General features: G+C 36.3%; 2 protein-coding genes across 2 annotated transcripts in view; one reads left to right on the forward strand and one right to left on the reverse strand.

Annotated features, from left to right (window-relative positions):
* Positions 1 to 19519, reverse strand: part of LOC127965215 (uncharacterized) — a 231803-nt gene that overhangs the window by 12086 nt on the left and 200198 nt on the right. The window lies entirely within an intron of this gene.
* LOC127964444 (potassium voltage-gated channel subfamily H member 8-like) overlaps positions 16913 to 19519 on the forward strand; it is a 21171-nt gene continuing 18564 nt past the window's right edge. Inside the window, exons 1-2 of the mRNA XM_052564657.1 lie at positions 16913 to 17016; positions 17128 to 17261. Coding sequence (XP_052420617.1) covers positions 16913 to 17016; positions 17128 to 17261 — 238 coding nt within the window. The remainder of the gene's footprint in view (positions 17017 to 17127; positions 17262 to 19519) is intronic.

Below are 19519 nucleotides of genomic sequence, written 5' to 3' on the forward strand. Positions count from 1 at the left end.
GGGCTGGCAGAGGGTTTTCGGGCAAGAGAGGAGAGAACTGGGTTGTGAGGAGTGAGTGAGCGAGAGAAGAAAAGAGAGGAAGAGAAGCATAGCTTTGCCCTCGGTGACTGGCAGCGCATATTGACAGAACTTTGTCGTAGCCACGTTCCCCATCCAAGGCTGGGATGAATTTGTGTCGTCCCCTCTCACGCTCTTGTTAGTCGGCCTCCAGAGGGAACAGCTTTGCCACGCGCCAAGAAAAGAAAGCTCAAACTATGACTAAAACCGTGTCTGAGCTAAGCGGGAGAATGCTGACTTCTCTCTGCAAGCCGTTTGAAGCGAATAGTACTGGCTGGAGCATTTCTTATACTTAAAGATTGGGCTATGGGTTAAGCCTCGACCGTACAGTTTCTTATTTTCTTGAGAAAAAGAGCCCCGGGTCTGTGCTGCTACTGCAAACTCATTGTTTCTCAGTGTATTACACAGCGCTTTTAGCCTCTGTTTCCCTAGGGCCGTGTCACCTTGTCCATTTCTGTGCCCTTAACTCATGCTGAGGCTGAGGTTGACTGCTGTGAGCAGCTTATCTATCGATCCCGCCGGAAATCCAGCCGCGTTTGAGAAAGTATGTTACAAATTGCATTATGATGATGAACATTTTCCTCTGTAATGCTAATGCTATTATGCAGACAGCTCCATCAAATTCAATCAGCAAATGTGTGAGTCCAGAGCAGGACTGTGTTGGAAACAGAAACACTGGGTTCAGTAACTGTGTGTGTACGAAGGTTCCATGATACATTAATAATGAGGTATCTTTAAGATCATAGCTGTCATTTATGAGGATGTTCACAACATTTTTTTTTTAATGTATCTAATACAGAATAAGCGTTTGAAAATGTTGACAACGAGCTTTCATTTTGCTTGTTTGTGTTATAACGAGTGGCTTTAGATGCTTAAATAATTTTTTTGCCAATGTTGTTTAGTTTTGTTGATACAGCCACACGGCAATATCAACACATCACACACGAGCCGATTTGACTCCCGAGCATTCCCAGGTAAAACGGGAAATCTCGGAAAATCCCTCGAGATCAAACGTGACTTCAGAGTAAACAATCATGGCGGACGAAGAGGATGCAGTGGCCATAGTTTGTGCTTTTGTTTTTAACGGAAATAAAACATAAGAAAAACAAGAAAAGGCGATGGTCAAAGAGGTGGAGACAACGCGAGCATGGACTATACTTGCTACATCATGATATGGAGTTAGTTGTTGTTTTATCTCATATAAATGTTAATACGTACTACACAGATTAATATCCGTTGAAATAAATGTTCATATATTCGTTTCCATGTACTCTGGTGGACTGCAGTTGTGGATGTAGTTATGCCCATCGACTTTATTTTACTTTTATTTGTATTTATTATATTTGTTATATTATATACGCAGGCTGTTTTGATTTTGTTTCCTGGTACTTCCTCACTGCCTCGTCACCTCGCTTTCTGATTGGCTACACGCCACAGTCCACAGGCTGCGTGATTGTTTGTCCTCGGGGGACACCACACACGAGAAGAAATCGGGCCAAATAAATCCAACATGTTGGATATCCCCGATTTGAGATCGGAGCGGTCCCAACGTTCTTCCGAGCAGAGGAGAGCGGTCTTAACACACTAAACACGGCAGGAATATTTGATCAGGTTATTTTACGATAATCGGAGCATCCTAAGATTGTCGGAAGGGGTGAATCGGGGCTAAAATCGGCCTAATTATCCTGCCGTGTGAACCAGCCTTAACAAATCCTCACAAATTGTTCCATTAATATATTTTAACCTCAACCCTCTATTCACATCCGCCAAGACTATCTTCTGTCTGACAAATTTCCCACATGTAACAGAGTTTCTACATTTTCCTCACTCTCCTGGATTTCCTCTTATCTCCTCTGTGTGATATACATCCAGGCAGGAAGCTGCAGTCTCTCAGATTCTATCATGTCCTGTGTGCCTTGTTTGAGCAAATGACTGAACCGTACCATGTAGAAGAAAATGGGATCTGGTGCTAGACCAGAGAACGTGAAATGTTATCCACCAGATCCACCAGTCTGTCAGTGTTTACCTGCCAGGTGACAACATGATAAGACCCTTAAAGCAGAAGAACAGCCCCTCTCGCTTCTCCTATCAATCTGCAATCAAACACTCTGACTTGTATTATAAGAGCATTTAACCATTAGCAACCATTTGTACCTTAGACATTCATAGTGAGACACAAGAGATCATGAAGGGCACATGGTGTAGCTTGCTTTGATTACAAATTATTATATGTTCGATTTTATCTGTTGCTCTCTGATTGTTTTAAGTCTCTTGTAGAATTAAAGTGTGGCAAAAATATAATCAACTGTTTAAAGGCTGGGATAAGTTTTTTTTTTTTTTAAAGAAATTAATACTTTTTTACAGCATAGATGCATATTACATTAATGCGTAGAAGATTTGATTCAAAGTGACAGTAAAGACATTTACACTGATAAAAACTAAATAAATAAAAATACAGTTCAGGTCCATATATATTTGGATACTGACACAATTTTCATAATTTTGGCTCAGTATGCCACCAGAATAAAATTAAAACGAAATAATAAAGAAAAAATTGAAGTGAAGACTTTAAGCTTTCAAGGGGTTAAACAAAAATATAACATAAAAAGCAAAGGAATTACAACCATTTTTTCATATATATTTTCCTAATTTTCAGGGGCTCAAATGTAATTGGACAAATTACTGCCTTAAGTCTGGAACTCATAGACATTACCAGAGACTAGGTCTCCTCCTTTGTGATACTTTGCCAGGAATTTACTGCAGCTGATCTAAGTTGTAGTTCTTTGTTGGTTTTTCTTCCTTCAGTTTTGTCTTCATAAGTGAAACGCAAGCTCAATCGGGTTTAGATCAGGAGACTGACTGACCATTGCAGAATAATCTACTTTTTTTGCCTTCAAAAATTACTGAGTTTCTTTACCTCTTTATTTGTGTCATTGTCCATTTGTACTATGAAGCACTGTCCAATCAAATTTGCTGCAATCGGCTGAATCTGGGCAGAAAGTATACACTTCAGAATTCTTCCGGCTGCTTCTATCCTCTGTCACATTATTACTAAACACCAGTAACCCAGTGCCACTGGAAGCCATACATGCTCATGCATTCACACTGCTCCACTGTGTTTCACATATGATGTTGCATGCCTTGGATTATAAATTGTGTTACAAGCTTTCTACATACTTTTTTCTTCTCATCATCCTGGTGTAGGCTGATCTTAATTTCAGCCATCAAAAAAATGCTTTTCCAGAAGTGGTCTAGCTGTTTTAGATCTAAAGTCTAATCTGGCCTTGTTTGCACCTTGTGGTGAACTCTCTCGTGAAGTCTTGTCTTGATTCTAGACTTTGACAGTGACAGACCTACCTTCTGGAGAATTTTCTTCTCTTGGCTGGATGTCGTGAAAGGGTTTTTCTTTACCATGCAGAGGTCCTCTGTAGACATTCAGAATATTTTACATTGCTGAGCTCACACATATGTTGCATTCTTTTTTTCTCAGGCCACTCCGGATGTTCCTGCTATCTCTCTGATGTTTTGTTTTCGAGGCCTAACAATTGTCTCTTTCACCTGAAATCCTTTGACCAGCTTTCAAATGCAAATGGCACACTTTGAATCAACTAATTGAGAAATAATGAAGGAATAGCCCATATCTGTCCATGAAATGGCTTTTGAGTCAGCTGTCCCAATTACTTATTGACCCTTGAAAAGGGGGAGGTAAATCCTTAACCTTTCCACCAGTTGTGATGAGAATACCCTCAAATTAAAGCTTGGAATGTCCACTTTAAGCCCAAATTCATTATATAACTGTAACTTGAATGTGTTTTGGTCAAAAGCTAAAATAATAAAAAATGTGCCAATATCCAAATAGCCTACTGTATATATAGACCTAACTGTATATATTTCTTATAAATGTTGTAAAAATTCAATTTATAAAAATGATATCCTGTTTTATATAAAAATGTTAAACAGCACAACTATATATATATATATATATATATATATATATATATATATATATATATATATATATATATATATATATATATATATATATATATATATATATATATATATATATATAACATTTTAAAATATATATAATACAAATAAAAATAGGTATTTCTGACTGTATTAATGTATATATATTAACTGAAGTGTATTAGGAAATCATCAATGTCTCTGGTATTGAAATTTGATTTAAGTGTTTTAAGTGTCCAATTTTATATTGTTTGTAAATGCAACAAGGATTAACTTGCTATATTTGATACATATTTGATAACAATATGCTTGTGATCAAGTTTGCCTTCAAATCATAAAAGAACAGTTTAAGGGGTTTACATGATTTTGCACATTGACATGTTATTAAGTATAATTTTCATAACATGCTCAATGAAGCACGATATGATTAGAAAGAATATTCATATTGCCTTTTCTACACTAAACAGAATTCAAGAGGAAAAATGGTGTGATTAGCACAGACCGATTTGATATTGATGAATACACAAAGAAAGCGAATCACAAAAAAAAAATGCTTTGTTTTCAACATAATTACAAATCAGTCTGTGCAGAAGGGAGCCACTGTTTTATTTATGCTCATCCAGTTGTTGTTTTTTCCCCACCATGCTGAACAGTCTAGCTACCAGTCATGTTATTGTCAGCTTGTGTCTTCTGGATGTCTCTATTGATCTGAGATGTGGTGTTACTGGAATCCTGTTGTGGCCCCAAGCAGATACAAGCTGAATTGGCTGCGACCAACCGGCAGCTGAAAATCTGAAGGGATGAAGTGCAGCCAGAGGCAAGTGAAAAAAAAAAAAAATGCAGTGAGCAGAACCACATGATCACATGCACTTTTAATTATGCACAGTCTTGGAGGGGGTTTTTAGCATCCGTGTGCATCAAGCTCAGGAGAAAAATAGTATGGGATGGTGTCCGGGCTCGTCTGCTGTCGATACTCTGGGACAGTCTGTGAAATCTTGCTTAAGGGGACTTCATACACCAAAATAACAGGGCTTTTCTGGTGATAGAGGCCCCATTGGGGACATTAGAGTTAAGAATGAAGGGGTGAGAGAGTGATGAGGAAAGAAAGATGTTGTAAACATTCTTATGCCACTTGTTCAACTGACATGCATGCACAGGTGTATGTTAAAACAGTCTTCTATTATCACGAGTGCCAGTGAAAGAGAGGACGCCACATAACCAAACCACTGTGATGTCTGGAGGACTTTACTCTGCTGACATCTGGACTGGTCTCCCGCTGAGCTGTGGGCTCTGGGACTGTTGTACTTCCACCCTTTGTGCCCACCTTCTCCACCCACTCAGCCCATCCTGTAGACCGAAGAAGAAAGAGAGAGGGAGAGAGATGGACTCTTTGTGAATAATTTATTCCACTCCTGAGCATGACTGCTAGTGTGTAGCCAGGCAGAAAGAGGACAACAGAGGCAGGACAGTACCAGCTCAGACTAACTGACTAACAGAATGACCTTCTAGATTGGCATAAAAAACAAAAAACAAAACAAAACAAAAAATTATTACTTAAATAACTAATATATATATATATATAAAATAAAAACGCACTGGTGATATTTTTTCCCAAGGCTATTTTACCAATTTCAAACCACATCTTAGTTGCTGCTATTAATTGCTTGTATTTAATCATATATATATATATATATATATATATATATATATATATATATATATATATATATATATATATATATATATATATATACACACACACACACAGTGGCATGCGAAAGTTTGGGAACCCCTTGCAGTATCTGTGAAAATGTTAAAAAAATTAACAAAATAGAGCTCTTAAACAATTCATGTTATTGTTATTTGGTACTGTCCTGAGTAACATATTTTACATAAAGGTAATGTGTGATGTAATTTGCTGAAATAATACCCACATTTTCAATATATGTAAAAACCTTACTGAAGAACAAAGAATAATCAGTTTTAAAAAGGTGAACCATTTAAAGTGACAAATACATTATATAAATACTGGATGGAAATGTTAAGATTTCCAAATTTTAAACGTGCACAAAAAAAAAAAAAAAAAAAATGTATGTGCTCATTTGAGGTGGATAGTGTTTTTATCCAGATATGCAAGAAGATATGCACATAAACTATGATGATAACACATTTTACATAAATCCATTGATTTGCAACAAAAACCTCACATTTTGCCTCAATAGAGGATGTGATTGGATAACTGGACTCACTGGAATCGATATATATAGGTTCTGTCATTCAGAAACATGGCTTTTCATACCACTGCTATGCTGATGACAATCAGCTCTACCTCTCATTCCATCCTGATGATCCGATGGTAGCTACTCGCATCTCAGCTTGTCTAAAAAACATTTCTTGCTGGATGCAGGACAATCACAATTGCTTCCATTGTCCTCATTTGCAAGTCGCTTTGGATAAAAGCATCTGCTAAATGACTAAATGACTAAATGTAAATGTAATGTAATGTAAATGTCACAAGGAGTTGGTTGCAACATTTATAATGAACTGTTACAACTATCCCCATCTCAAGCAGCCATGTGTCATGTGACCTAGTTTTCCGTGTGTTGGATTGTTCATTGTTTCCAGGTGTGATTCTTTATTAGTTCATCCTCCTCACATCTCCGCCCCTCGTTCTCCTGTGTTCATAAGCCCCAGTCTGTTCAGTTAGTGTTTATCAGGTCTATTAGGGATGTATGTGTGTCAACTTTTTGTTCCCTGTGTTGGATTGACCCTCTGTGTTGGAAACTATTAAAGTCACTTTCGATTATCCACAGATCCTTGTTCCTTCACCCCCCCTTTAAGGAACAAGTCAAAAACCAGATAGACCCAAACTATGAACTAATCAATTCTCTTTCTGGCTCAGACTGCATTGACTGACAGCAGGTGAATTAATACTTACTAGCGGAACAGAACCTATAGAATATTGCGCATGTGCGACTGAACGAATCACTTCCCGAAACGACTCGTTCTTCCCGAGTTACATTAAAGATTCGTTCAAAATGAATGAATCATTCAAGAATGACACATCACTACAGTGCTCCATGAGGTTCTTCCACCAAGTATTCCTAAGGTTCTGTGCTATAGCTTTGCAACAATTGCCACTGATGATATCTCAAAATTAGTGTTGACAATGAACTCAACCTCTACTGTTCTTAAGGAGTGTCTGTCGACGATCAGTCCCCTCATATTAAATATTGTTTACACTTCTCTTATCTTATACTGGGATAGTTCCATGTGAACTTAGGGTCGCAGCTATCACACCAGTCCCTAAAAAGCCTGGATGTGATACCCGTGATCTTACAAATTATAGGCCAATTTCAAATCTTCCTTTTAGAGCCTTTCCAATCTGGGTTTAGGTCAGGGAACAGTACTGAGACCGCTTTGGTTCACGTTATGAACGACCTCCTGTTCTCAGCTGACTCTGGTGCCTCTACCATTTTGGTTTTGTTAGACCTAAGTGCAGCATTTGACACAGTATGTCACTCTATATTACTTGACTTTGATTACTAGAGTTGGCTCGGTATCTCTGGCACTGTGTTTGAATGGTTCAGATTCTACCTTACAAATAGATCCCAGTTTGTTGTTCTGGGAAATAACAAATCAGGCATTAGTCAGGTCCAATATGGGGTCCCTCAGGGTTCTGTTTTGGGGCCCATACTATTTAGCATTTATATGCTTCCTCTGGGGCAAATCATTAGAAAACACGGTCTTGGGTATCATTTTTATGCTGACGATCCCCAAATATACATCAGTTCAAAGTCTGATGTTACAGTTTGTTTTGCAATCCTTTCTGAATGTTTGCAGGACATAAAAGTATGGTTGCTTTACAACTTTCTAAAATTAATTAGCTCTAAGACTGAGGCTCTTCTTATTGGCATAGCAGCAGCCATCCAAAAATTAAGCTGTTTTAATCTGACACTGGATAACATCTTTGTATTGCCATCCACACATCACACACATCAGTAGTATCCGCTGTAACTAGCACTGGCTTCCAGTTCAATCGTTTAAAACGCTTGTTTAACTTATAAAGCTGTGCATGAATTGGCTCTTTCTTATGCTTGTGATTTAGTTACCCCTTACATGCCTTCTCCTCCTCTTCGCTCTGCTGATTCTCTTCTTCTTTATCATCCACACTGTAGATTAGAAACTATGGGACAGATAGCCTTCTCTCGTGCTGCTCTGAAGGTTATGGAATACACTTCATTTGAAGTGCTCCTACACTAAGTACTTTTAAGAAACTGTTGAAAACCCACCTCTTTAAAATGGCTCATCATGATTAAGCTGTTGATTAGGGTTTTGATTTGATTTATTTTGCTGTTTTATATTTTATCACTGAATTCTGCATTTTAATAGTTTTTTAACGCTTTGTTGTAGCGCTTTATGTGTAAGAAAAGTGCATTATATATAAATTGGGTGCGATTCACAAAAGATATAGGGGCGGCAGTGGCTCAGTGGTTCATGTAGGTTGCCTACAAACCGGAAGGTTGATGGTTCAATCCCTGGCTCCACCTCACCAAGTGTCAAGGACATAGCTTAGGACATCCAGACATAGCTCTGAAGTAGTTTCTGGTCTGTCCAAAAAAAAAAAAAAAAAAAAAAAAAAAAAAACAGACAAACAAAAAAAAAAAATCAGTGCGTTCTTACAGCCTATAACAGCAAAAAGAACCAAAACCAACAAAAACATTGACCAAGAAAACAAATGTGATCAGCAAAGGAATGTTTTGATGTTTTTCTAACTAAATTACCTTTTATTATCTGCATGCATACATATACAGTACAGACACGTGCACAGAACATTGTTTTCAGTGCTACCCCACAGTTTTTCAGTAATATAGTTAACAACTGAAAGGCTAGATGACATTTATTGGTACCTAGATAATAACGTCACTGTTCTTAAAGCAGATCAACTTATTGTTTTGATATTAATAGAGACTCTGCTGTTGAACACTGTTGAGAGATGGACAGACTCAGACTTGTTTTATTTTTTGCCTTACAGGAAAGTTGATGTTTGAAGAAGCGTACATGTATTTTGCTAAGCACTGACTAAATATAAAGCATGTAAACAGTTCTGGAGCAGTTATGTTATTTGTAAAGAGTAAGGCATTTATTTCAACTCTTGATGCAGCACAGTTCCCTCCCGTCACTCTGCAAAGAAATCAAGGTCAACTTGGACCTCCCGCCGGGTGATAAAAGGTCTCTACCTACCCACCACACAGCTGGATGCCAGACACAGATAGTAATCAGGCCACGTCCTTCTACTCCTGTTCTGAGGAAGATTTGTAGCCATGCAGTCAGACACCTATATATTCAAATAATTTTCATTTAGGGAGAAAGAAAAAAGCTCAGAGAGATGATTATTTGATAGGAGAATCCATTAATGAGTTTAGTTTTGACACATGAAGGGATTTGATGCAGAATGAGATATGGCGTATTATCTGCTGCTGCCGGAGAGGAAGATGTGCCAGAGTTTCTTAGGAGAATGAATAAACTCTCATTCACTGAAGCCCAAAGTCTCTCAGTATTCAGGATGTAAGGATGTCTGTTACATTAATGGGAAAATGACCATGCGAGGGCAGGCTGGTCCCAGTGAGACAGAAAGAAGTGTGGGCAAAAGTTGATGGGGAAGTCATGATTGCAGACCTATTTCCTGCCTCCTATGTGAGACATTATTGTGTTGTGGTAAATTTTACTGATTAGTCATTATTGCTTTTTAGAAGATTGCATGGAAAGACAAAGGGGACCATGGGTGGTTCTAGAATGTGTGAATATTTGTGAAAATGTGTAGTTGTTACATTACAGAGCTATTTCTAACCTTAAAAATTTTATAATATTTTTGTTTGTAAAATTTTGTTTTGTTGTTTGTTACGATAATGCAACGTGAACTTGGTTTGGAGCATTTCACCAATATTCCTGCAAAATAACATTTATATTACATTTATCTATCCATCTGTTTTCCATAGACATGGAAAGAAAGACCTTGGATGGACCGCCAGTCTCATATTCATGATTTATAATTAATATTTCTGACTGTTTATTTAGATGTAACACATTTTTTTTTTTTTTTTTTGTGTATGTGTCTGGGGCCATTTGTGACTAATTATTTTGATGTTTTTAATGCTTCAAAAGTAATTTTTAAATGTTACATCAACTAGTAGTCATTTTATAAATCAACAAATCTTTCAGCATTCCTTGACTTAAAAGTAAATAAAGCTGCAAGCAGCAATTAAGGGACTGGGCATGAAAGTAACAGTTCTCTTAAGAAAATTCAGTCATTCCTAATGATGATTTTAATCAAATGTAATTTGCTATGAAGTTACATTTTTGGTGTTTTGACCAATAGCTGCCTCAGTCACTGCTGGTTATTTTATTGTATTTTTTTATATTTTAATTTCATGTTAAAATCACAGTGTTGTTGAGACACACCCTTGGATCTTTTTTTTTTACATTACATTTCTTTACATTTTTTTTACATTACATTTAATTTAAAAAATGGTCTAATATACATTATATCTGTATATTTCTATTTAAATATATATATATATATAAACTTTGTAGGCCAAAAAAAAAAAAAAACAAAGAAAACGTTTTGAACATTTAGTGGTGGTGTTCCTAAACTTCACTTCATGGTAGTGATTAAATATACTATCATTTTCACACTGAAAGCTTTGGGATAAGTAGTGGCACTTTCTGTTTGCATCACCTTTATCAAATGTGTTGAAGTGTTAAACAAGAATGATTTGGACACATAAAAAGCATCTAAGATGGTCAACATGTGATGAACACTTTAGGGGGAGTTCAGAAAAGTAGGTTCTTTAAGAAATAAGTAAAATCTATTAAAATCTAATTAAAAACAAGTTAAGTCTTTGACTCAGTATGAACACTTTGTTCAAAAGTTCAAAGCAGAAGTCATTTTTTAATCATTGTTTGTTTGTTTAGCTATTGTTGACATTTTTTGCTATTTTGAGTTACAGACACCAAACTTGAGTAAATTTTTATGTTTGTTAGCATGAACACTAAAGTACAACAACCACAAATGGCCAGTCTTATGTCTTATGCTCTGTCTATGGATCTCTTGAGCTGTTAAATACCTGAGAGCATTTTGGCTACCTATTTCCACATGTAGATAAATGACAAATTGGAACCATAAATCACTAGTATAACAAAAATATACAGCAACTTAATAAATGCCCGGCTTTCAGGTGAGAGATGGATCTCAAGGGTTTATAGAACTCCAAGGCAAAGAGACAGTGGAGTCAGTGCTTGAGAAAATATACATGCCATTCTATATCACTTACCCTGCTGTCATGCGAGGGAGTGCCTGTCTCCAAAGGCACTATGCTATCAAAGTCATCCGTCACCTCCGAGAGGGACGTATGCTCGGTGCCATGGCATTTTGCTCGCTCTGCTCATCTTCGCAGTGGGCAGTGTGAGCAGATTGCATTACCAAAGCACTCATTAAGGAGAAAGCTCTCTATATAATCCAATTGCTGGCGGAGTGTGGCAGCCATTCATCTGCACGGAGTTGGAGGGTGGGGAGGGTGTATCATACGACTGTCTCGCCAGAGTCCACTACTCATCCTGTTTCACTGATTACTTCTATATAGACAGTAGACAGTGCACACACATTCAACCTACCTTTCTTCTGTCTGATTCATGACTGATAGCACTGGGTAATCGGGTGCTAAACCCTGTCAGAAGAAAATGTGTCACTCATGCAGTAACCTGAAAAGTAAACGTTTTTGCCTTATCTACACCTAAAAGGTGCACAGCTACCTCTTAACATGCTAATATGCATCATTTAATGTTAGAGAGTATACCTTTAATCAGCGGCTCTAAAACTTTTTGGTGGTGGGTCACTGTTATATATATCGTTTATAAATCTTTTGTATCTTGAAATGTTAACTCCGTTCCCAAATAGGATGTTTGTTCACACACTAGCATCGTGAGTTTCAGTATGTGTTCAGTTTCATGACCTGGAGGCAAATCGCTTTACATTCAAGCTTGTTTGTATTTTCAAGGGTCTCATCCTTTATCATCCCTGTCTTGAGCTACAGTCCCAATTCATAATTTTTCCAGACTTTATTTAATTATTATTTCTTTGAAATTAAGTAGACTTAAATGAACCTACAGTAAATGATCCTGCTGTTTGGTAGCACTGGAAAACACTATTAGTCAATTCACGTCATGACTGGAATTGTTTTTTAGATCATTAATTCAGTGTTGCTCATTTGATGTTAATTAATTTAAAGGGGTGGTTAATTGCGAATTCACTTTAATGGTAGTTAGTGCGTTATGTTGCTGCTCGAGCATAAACAGTATCTGCAAAGTTGTGATGCTGAAAGTTCAATGCAAACGGATATATTGTCTTTTAAAATGATGGCAGTTTAATGCCTGCAGAAACGGCTCCCAGAAACTAAAACAACAAGTTACTTCCCGTGTTTTTTTTTTTGTTTGTTTTTTTGCTTCTTTTGTTTTTATAATAAATAAAAAGAAAACCAGTTGTTAGAATAAAAAAAATAAGAATGGTTGAAGAAGGTTGTTATTTATAATTTATAAAGATAATAATTAGAAAGAATAGATTATGCTAGTGTTAAAGGCTCTTTTTATTTTTAATTAAAACAAGTAGTTAGAATAGAAATAGAAAAGAGAGTGCCAATGTTAGAGCGTCAAATGAAGATGGAAAAGATGTGTTTTCAGATGTTGAAAATAATTTTAATACTCAGCTGCTTGGATTGAGTCATTCCACCAGGAGGGAACAGTTAATGTAAAAGTCCATGAAAGTTTTATCATAGGTTGAATGTAAAATGTTTCAATAAAAGCATTTCAGTCAAATTTATGCAATATTTCAAACATTTAACCCATTCAGGAAAATCATCCCTTGGCAACAGTTAAAAGTATCTCAATTCTGTGGAAAAAGAAGAGCTGCCGGAGTCAGATTTGACTGATCGAGACTTGTCGAGAATAAGGAGAGATGACTGACGAGACCATGCTGGAGTATTTGCTGCTCAACAGATCCTGCACTCATTGAAAAATATCTGATGTGCTCCCTTTACACAAAGTGCATGTGATTGCGAAATTGATTCAAAAGGGATCTTAATATCCCACATACCGAGAGCAGCTCACTGATGCAGCAAAATTATATATATTAGAAAGGAGTGGACACGAACATTGCGGGAGAGAATCACATATTGCAGGAGAAGGCATCAGAGATCTAGCGGGAGCAAGATTAAGAAAACTTCAAAAATAAATTTAAAAAGAAAAAAAAAAAAGCAATTTTTCCATGAAGTCCAAAAAGAGGACATATAGTCACCCTAATATATAGTCTCTGGGCAAGTTGATGGAAAAGATAAAACCAAACAAAATCAATACATATTTTTTTTTTTTTTGAGAAATAACCCACATTTTTTATTCTGGTGGAAGTCTATTCTATTCATGGTCTTCTCTGAAAGCAAATGATTGTATATTACAAATCATTTCAACTTATGGCTCAAACATAAATCATAACTATAATTTTAACTAATTATTATTAATTATTATTATTATTGAACTATAACTAAAATATATTATTTAATTATAACTTTTTTTTTTTTTTTAAGTTTCATTTATTTTATTTTTCAGCATATCAACTCGTGGACAACTTTGAATTCTTCACGGACAGCTGCCTTTGAAAGTACTTCCATTAATAAACCCCATGCTGTGAAGGAACACTGTTTCTCCAGAACCTTTAGATAGGAGCATGTTTAGGGTTATAGGTTTGGACGTAGGAGGTTGGTGTGGCCTACAGTAGGTGGATGTAATCAGATGCTGATGGTAGAAGCATCAGGACACAATGGCATTCTGCTCCAACGGTTTTCATTTTCCTCCATTTCAGGTCATGAAGCGGGACAGTCGAGAGCATCAGGATATAAAGATGATCCCGCACCTTCCGTTAGCGTTGTCTAACAGAGCTCCATTACTGGAGCCTTTTCGCCTGGCAACAGCTGTGAGGCTGGGCCGCTTGCCATCCTCATATTGATCGGGCCTGCACCCGCCTCCATTAGTGCCCCTACCTACCCCCTGAAGGAGGCAGACTGTCTGTGGGGAGCTATCACTGCCAATAAATTACCATACAGGAACAGTGTATCAGAGCTCATATTGAACAACTTTACCTGTAGTGGTTTCATCTCAAAACCCTGTTCAGGTTTAAGTTGCGTGAAATGCTTCAGAAATGAATGAAGCTGAGTTTTTTAGTTTGCGTTTGGTGTGACGTTCATGGCTGGCTCCATTTGCACTGACCCGGATGCTACGCACATACAGAGACGCACATGCTCAGAGAGAGCCGGGGTTGAAGTCTCATTAACATTTTATAACCTTCCTCCCTCTGAAGTTCTTTTTTTTAATGGGGCCTAATTACTACATGCATATTGATTCAACCCTTCCCCTGCACTTCCTGGGTGTAGTATCATCTCCCCAAATCAAATCAAGCTGCTCAGCAACGCACCCTCGCATCTCATCTCATCGCAATGGCCTCAGAGCTGGCCCTTTTGAAGACTGCGATGGCGTGAAATGCAGCTTGAAAGCATTCAGATAGTCTATATGCGTGTAAAGCAATATGGGGAAGTTATTTAAATAGGGTAAAGTTAATGCCTTTGTTGTAAAAAAACTGAGAATTGTGGAGGCAGCTGAAGTGAATCAGGATTAAGGGCTGAGGAGATAAACCTCTTTCCGACCGTAATAAGGCCTGATTACCTCTGATGACTGTGCTGTAAATTAATGCCTGAAATGCCAGAAATGCATAAAAATTGACAGTTAAACAGGAGCTGAGCTCATGAACCCAGCGGCCTTGAAATCCCTGATAAGCACAGCTGTATGTTTAATTTGTTGGTGTCTGTGCATGTTTAAAAAGTTCTCTGACAAAAATTGACCGGTGCACACACATGCACGCACACCTTAATGCAGCAATCGGCTAATGTGGCTTTTGTAAGACTTCCTCTATGTCAAACTGACGCACAAAAAGAGCACACAATAAAGAGTGCAGAAGAACAGAAACTCATAAAAATATCATGTCTAGGTGAAAATGTGTGTATATTAATAAAGCAATGTCTTTGTGCATTGATGCTGTAGCGGTCAGGTTTTTAGCATTTTTAACCACCTCCATTTTGGGGGGGTTTCTGCAGTGTGCATTTTGACAAGAACAAAATACAAATATTTCTGTACAAAGTACAGATAGAATGTCAGTTTATAGAAGACTGCAAAACTGAATGTGTAATAACCAGTGGAGTCATTTAACTGATCAAAAAGTAATCTTGTGAAAAAGTATTTTATATGATCCATTTAATTGTAATATAATAATGTTACAATATATAAATAATTACACATAAACAGCAAGTAAAGGCACATTTAAAGGGGCCATCAGATGTGACATGCACTTTTACAAGTTGTTTCAACTGAATTTTGTTTGCAGTGTGTGTACACAACCACCCTGTAATGATAAAGATCCAACAATTTTTTTTTTTTTTTAATCTTGTTAAATCATTTCCCTTTCTCATATCAAGCCATTCTCAGACGCTTGGCTGTGTGATGTCACACAGACTTAGACCCCTCCCACAATTGTTGATTGACAGTGGCGTTTAGGGCGAGTGACCCGCCCTAAGTGATCTGTCATCAGTCCACTATTGTTTCACCGCAGCAGCAGATGTAGACAAGAATATCTTCTAAGTGACTGAGGTGTACTGCTCTTGGATGTAATAATGAACATAACAGTCGTCATTTACTCTAGATATCTGAGCCGCTGAAGATGCAGTGGATTACATTTGTTTCTGAAGGCAATGCACCCCAATCTACCTAAATGCATTTATGTTCATGCAAATCATTCTTGATCCAACTTCACCTCCAGAAGAAGTGAGTATAAGGTTCTTTTATGAATCTTTGCAAATCACCTTTCCTAATAATGTGCTAGTCAGCAAGTTCTGGGGCTACAGTAAACCCCACAGAAGAGAGGGGCTGGGTAAGCAGAGCTCATTAGCATTTAAATGAACATGGAATAAAACGGTTTGCTGGACACAGAGCTGATTTTAGCAAGCTAAAAATTGTGGGTTTTTTTTACATTACCATTGAGAAGTTCAAAAAAAAAGTGTGTTTTAGACTTTTAAAAGAATCATATCAGCTTGTGGAAAATGGGCATAATATGACTCCTTTAAACACATAATTTTGAAGTACAGTAGATAGATTCTGATAGTATTTTCTTGTAAAACATACTTCTGTAATCTTTTTGTTAACACAGATAATTCTGATTTTGTGCCCAATAAACATTTCCAATCATTATCAGTGTTTTAGTTTCTTCTGTTCATCTTCTTTGATGAAAATTTTATGAACATTTAAAAGCAACACCATTTGTTTGAAATCGAAATCTTATATCTTAAATGTGTATGATATGTGCGGTCTTCTCACTCTCTCTCTCTCTCTCAAGCCTTTTTTTCTCTCTGGCTGAGATCATCATCAAGGTTATTATGCTTCTGAAAACCACTATTGCTGCCTCCGGCAACACTGGTTTCTTCTCAGCAGGCAGCATTATAGCTAAGGAGATTCAGGAGTGGCGAGACAGTATGGTGGTGCAAGGAGAAGATGGAGTGGTAGCTTTTACCAGGTACCATAAATTTCAGTGCCATGAAATAGGAAGCAACTACCCAGCTCCCAGATGTTTGCAAGGCTTCATATATGGCAACATGAATAATGGGAGGCACTTGGAGGGAACTCAATTTCTTCAGCTTTACAAGGTTGCACCTATATATGTGCAGAGAGCTGGAGGCGAGAGTGAAGGCCTTGTGGGAGGGCCAGGAGGCTTTGAGCCACTCTGGAGCCTCTTGCTATGGAAGAAACAGCTAGTGAAGTTGATGAGAGGAAAGGAAGTGAGAGCGAGACCATCACATCAAACCCCTCCGCCGAGTCCCAGACGAAGGTTTCCCCTCAAATGTGGGTAATTGCTTTCCTCCCCAACACATCCTGCACCTTCCTCCTCCCCTTTATTCTGAGCCGATCTCCCAATCTCAAGCATGCACAAAGAAGCGCTGTGGAATAATGTAGCGCAGATGTCATCCTGCTTATCAGAGTGTTGGCACTGGGGCTGAGGAGTCAGCCGGCTCTTTCATACATAACAACCCTTCAGAATCAGACAGAGGGATCTGTTGGCCTGGAGCGATGGGATGTGACAGGCTCCTGTCAGAGCGATGGATTTCCACATTTGCCTGGGTCGAGTCCGACAGAGCATTCTGAGAAATAGAAGAGAAAGCTACTTTCTTGCCGTTTCTCTCTTTTTAGCTTTTTACTGTCTTTCTTTCTTCCAAATATAGACGGAAGAAACTTATAATTCATTCATCTCACATTTTTGTGTTATTTTCTTCCCCGTAAGTGAGGGTAATTACACACTAATGAGTGGTACAATGAAGCACGATTCTCCATCACACCAGTCTTTGGAGAGAGCTGGGGCGTGATCTATGGATGTCCCTCACTGTTAATATTTGCAGCTTATTATAATGCAATTAGATGAACGTGCATGGATTTTGCACCTGGACTCGCCAGCTGAATTTGTTTGTGATTTCATCTTTGAAGTTTGATTCAGAGTTGTCATTATAGCAAAAGGTCCATAACTGTGTGCTCCAAACTGTTCAAAAACAGGTTTCTTTACCAAAGATTGTGTCTTCATAATTTGAGATGAAATCAGAAGTGTGTCTTAGCAATGTTCAATCCATTCTTCTGAGAGTACCTTGTTAAACAAATTAAGAATTATAAATAATAATTATTATTAAAAATTTTAAACAATTTATAATTAAGGTCACTGCGTAGCTTATAGTATTTTTATAATGTTATATGTTTAGAGGTAGCAGTTTTACATCATACATTTTGTGGAGCATTACATCCTTGGGTTGAAGTTATATAACTTTAATAATAACATATACTGTAAGTTGTTTGTTTCTTTTTTTTTTTCCATTTGTTCCTTTCTATAGTGCAGAACATGCACATTAAAGAATAATATATGTTGTCATTAGAAAAGTGTAGCTGGCATTTATAAACTTATTATGATTATGTTTCCTGACCACATAGGAACTCAAGCATTTACAGAGCACTTTTCTGTCAGAGTGCAATTTAATTGCACTATCAAAGTGCAATTAAAATATTACAAACTCAACAAAGTTCGAAGTTAAACAACTCTAATATTGACATTAAAAACACCAGAAATTTGTAGAAATGCAAAAACAGAGGCACAATGACAATGGAAATATAATATAAAAGGTAAAGACTTATTTATCATGTCAGCTTTCTATTTATTTTTGGCTTTGAAATTCTTAGTCTTCTAAAATAACACACGCTATATATTATGTATTTTTGTATGTGTGTGTTTTATATGGTATTTTCTGTATATCTCAGCTTTACTTTACTTTTAGTTAGTTTTAAAAAGGTTTAACTTTATTACCATTCAGTACTTACAGGTCTACAGCGAAAACTGAAATTATTTTATCATTAGTGGTGCATCTAAACTGAACATAAGTAGACCCCCCCCCCCCCTGTTTTATATATATATATATATATATATAATATATATATATATATATATATATATATATATGTATATATATATATATATATATATATATATATATATATATGTATATATATATATATATATATATATATATATATATATATATATATATATATATATATATATATATGTATATATATATATATATATATATATATATATATATATATATATATATGTATATATATATATATATATATATATATATATATATATACATATATGTATATATATATATATATATATATATATATATATATATATGTATATATATATATATATATATATATATATATATATATATATATATGTATATATATATATATATATATATATATATATATATATATATACATATATATATATATATATATATATATATATATATATATATATTCACTATTAGTTTTAGCTGTCATGCCTTGTTTCCATTAGCATGTGATGACACCCAATACATTATCAGAAAATGCATTATGCTGAGAATAAAACCAAATTACCATCACAGCATACTGCAATGCAACAAAATGTGCTATACAGTAAATGTGCCATAGCTGCTACATTTACCAGTAAATTGTAAGATCACTCTGGCATCTCCTGGGTATTTATGACTCAGCAGCAGTGTTGACTGAACCACTCAGGTTTAGTCATTCTCAGATGTTTTATTTGAGGCAGTATGTGGCAACTGCTTTACTGTAATTTGTTTGTTATTATGGGACTATGGACTCCCATTTTGTGGCACACCAGTTCTTTATTTCTCTAACCACCACAGCTGATGGACCAAAGATTAATATTATAATGTATGTAATTTTTTCATCATGTAAAAAAAAAAAAAATTATAATAATAAAACCAAAATGTTTATGGGTTACCAAAATGAC

The sequence above is a fragment of the Carassius gibelio genome, chromosome B9, assembly GCF_023724105.1.
Source record: "Carassius gibelio isolate Cgi1373 ecotype wild population from Czech Republic chromosome B9, carGib1.2-hapl.c, whole genome shotgun sequence".
NCBI classification, from domain to species: domain Eukaryota; kingdom Metazoa; phylum Chordata; class Actinopteri; order Cypriniformes; family Cyprinidae; genus Carassius; species Carassius gibelio.